Source organism: Sitodiplosis mosellana, unplaced genomic scaffold (assembly GCF_009176505.1).
Source record: "Sitodiplosis mosellana isolate CC-2019 unplaced genomic scaffold, AAFC_SMos_1.0 Smas_scaffold_2123, whole genome shotgun sequence".
Taxonomy (NCBI): domain Eukaryota; kingdom Metazoa; phylum Arthropoda; class Insecta; order Diptera; family Cecidomyiidae; genus Sitodiplosis; species Sitodiplosis mosellana.
In genome coordinates, this window is record NW_022597365.1 from 1 (window position 1) to 1,034 (window position 1,034).

Sequence of the window (1,034 nt, forward strand, 5' to 3'; positions counted from 1 at the left end):
TTGTTGAACATCAAATGACAGGGGCAAAAAAAGATACGGTATTCAGCTTTTTCAGGCGCCTGAAACCCATTTTTTCAAGCCATTCTTCTTCTATGATTACGTCTCACCTTTGGCTTCCGGATCCAATCAAGCAACGGTGCAATCGGTTGAAAAATAACTGGCTGATCAGGTAAACGAATTAAGGTCATGCCCACGAGTTTGTTATTCTTTTTCGAAATCATTGGACCTCCAAACGTAACGGGAGTTCCCATGCTTTCATCTAAAGTGTAACACATCAAATGGTTCGCATCAAATACGGGGTGGACTTTTGGTTTGCAAATGGCACCATCCAAATACTTTGTATCATAACGCCTCGTTCTCATTGCTCCATCCAATACCACATTACCGTAGACAGTGACCATTTCGGACGGGTCATTCATTTTGTAATCTTTGTCCACCAAATCTATGCTGCCGACGTTATCGTTGAACTCTAAAGGTTCTTCAAGTGTAATCTTGGCAACGTTAAATGTGTATCCCGACAATAAGTATTTCTCATGAATTTCTATCTGGTCTTCAGTTACTTTAAGTTTTGTCGCATTTCTTGATAGTTTATTAACGGTGACATAGACATATGGGGCGCCGATCACACTAAGCGCACTGGTCAAAATCTTCGTTTTCGACAAAATGATTGCATCAAATTGTAGTTGAGCACCTTCGTCAGCATCGGCATATTTACTCTTGTAAGCAGTAAGAAATTCTGTAACAGAAAAACATCTCCGAATGAATATTTATGTTTATAAATCATGGAAAATCTCCACTTTTGCCTCTCCTCTATTTAAAATTAAAAAAGTGACGTTAAAAACGGTTTGATTTAGTTCGAATTTCGAATGCACACTTACTTGCCGGTGCCATTATTTCGGCTATAAATTTAGCTTCGTTAGGTGTAAGCGGAGGTGGAATTGGTTTCACGCTCTGAAATTAATGCAGAAAATGATTTTGTTTGCGTTTTTGAGAATAAACATTGGGGCATTGTGATTAGATACCTTTGGGTCACG

At 38.9% G+C, this 1,034-nt stretch overlaps 1 protein-coding gene across 1 annotated transcript; it reads right to left on the reverse strand.

Annotated features, from left to right (window-relative positions):
• Positions 1-74: 74 nt before the first annotated feature.
• On the reverse strand, positions 75-947 carry LOC129571361 (coagulation factor X-like). Its single transcript, XM_055451152.1, has 2 exons — positions 879-947; positions 75-736 (listed from the first exon to the last, which is right to left on the reverse strand). The coding sequence occupies exons 1-2, from the start codon at positions 889-891 to the stop codon at positions 75-77; spliced, it is 675 nt and encodes a 224-aa protein (XP_055307127.1). The 5' UTR covers positions 892-947.
• Positions 948-1,034: the final 87 nt, after the last annotated feature.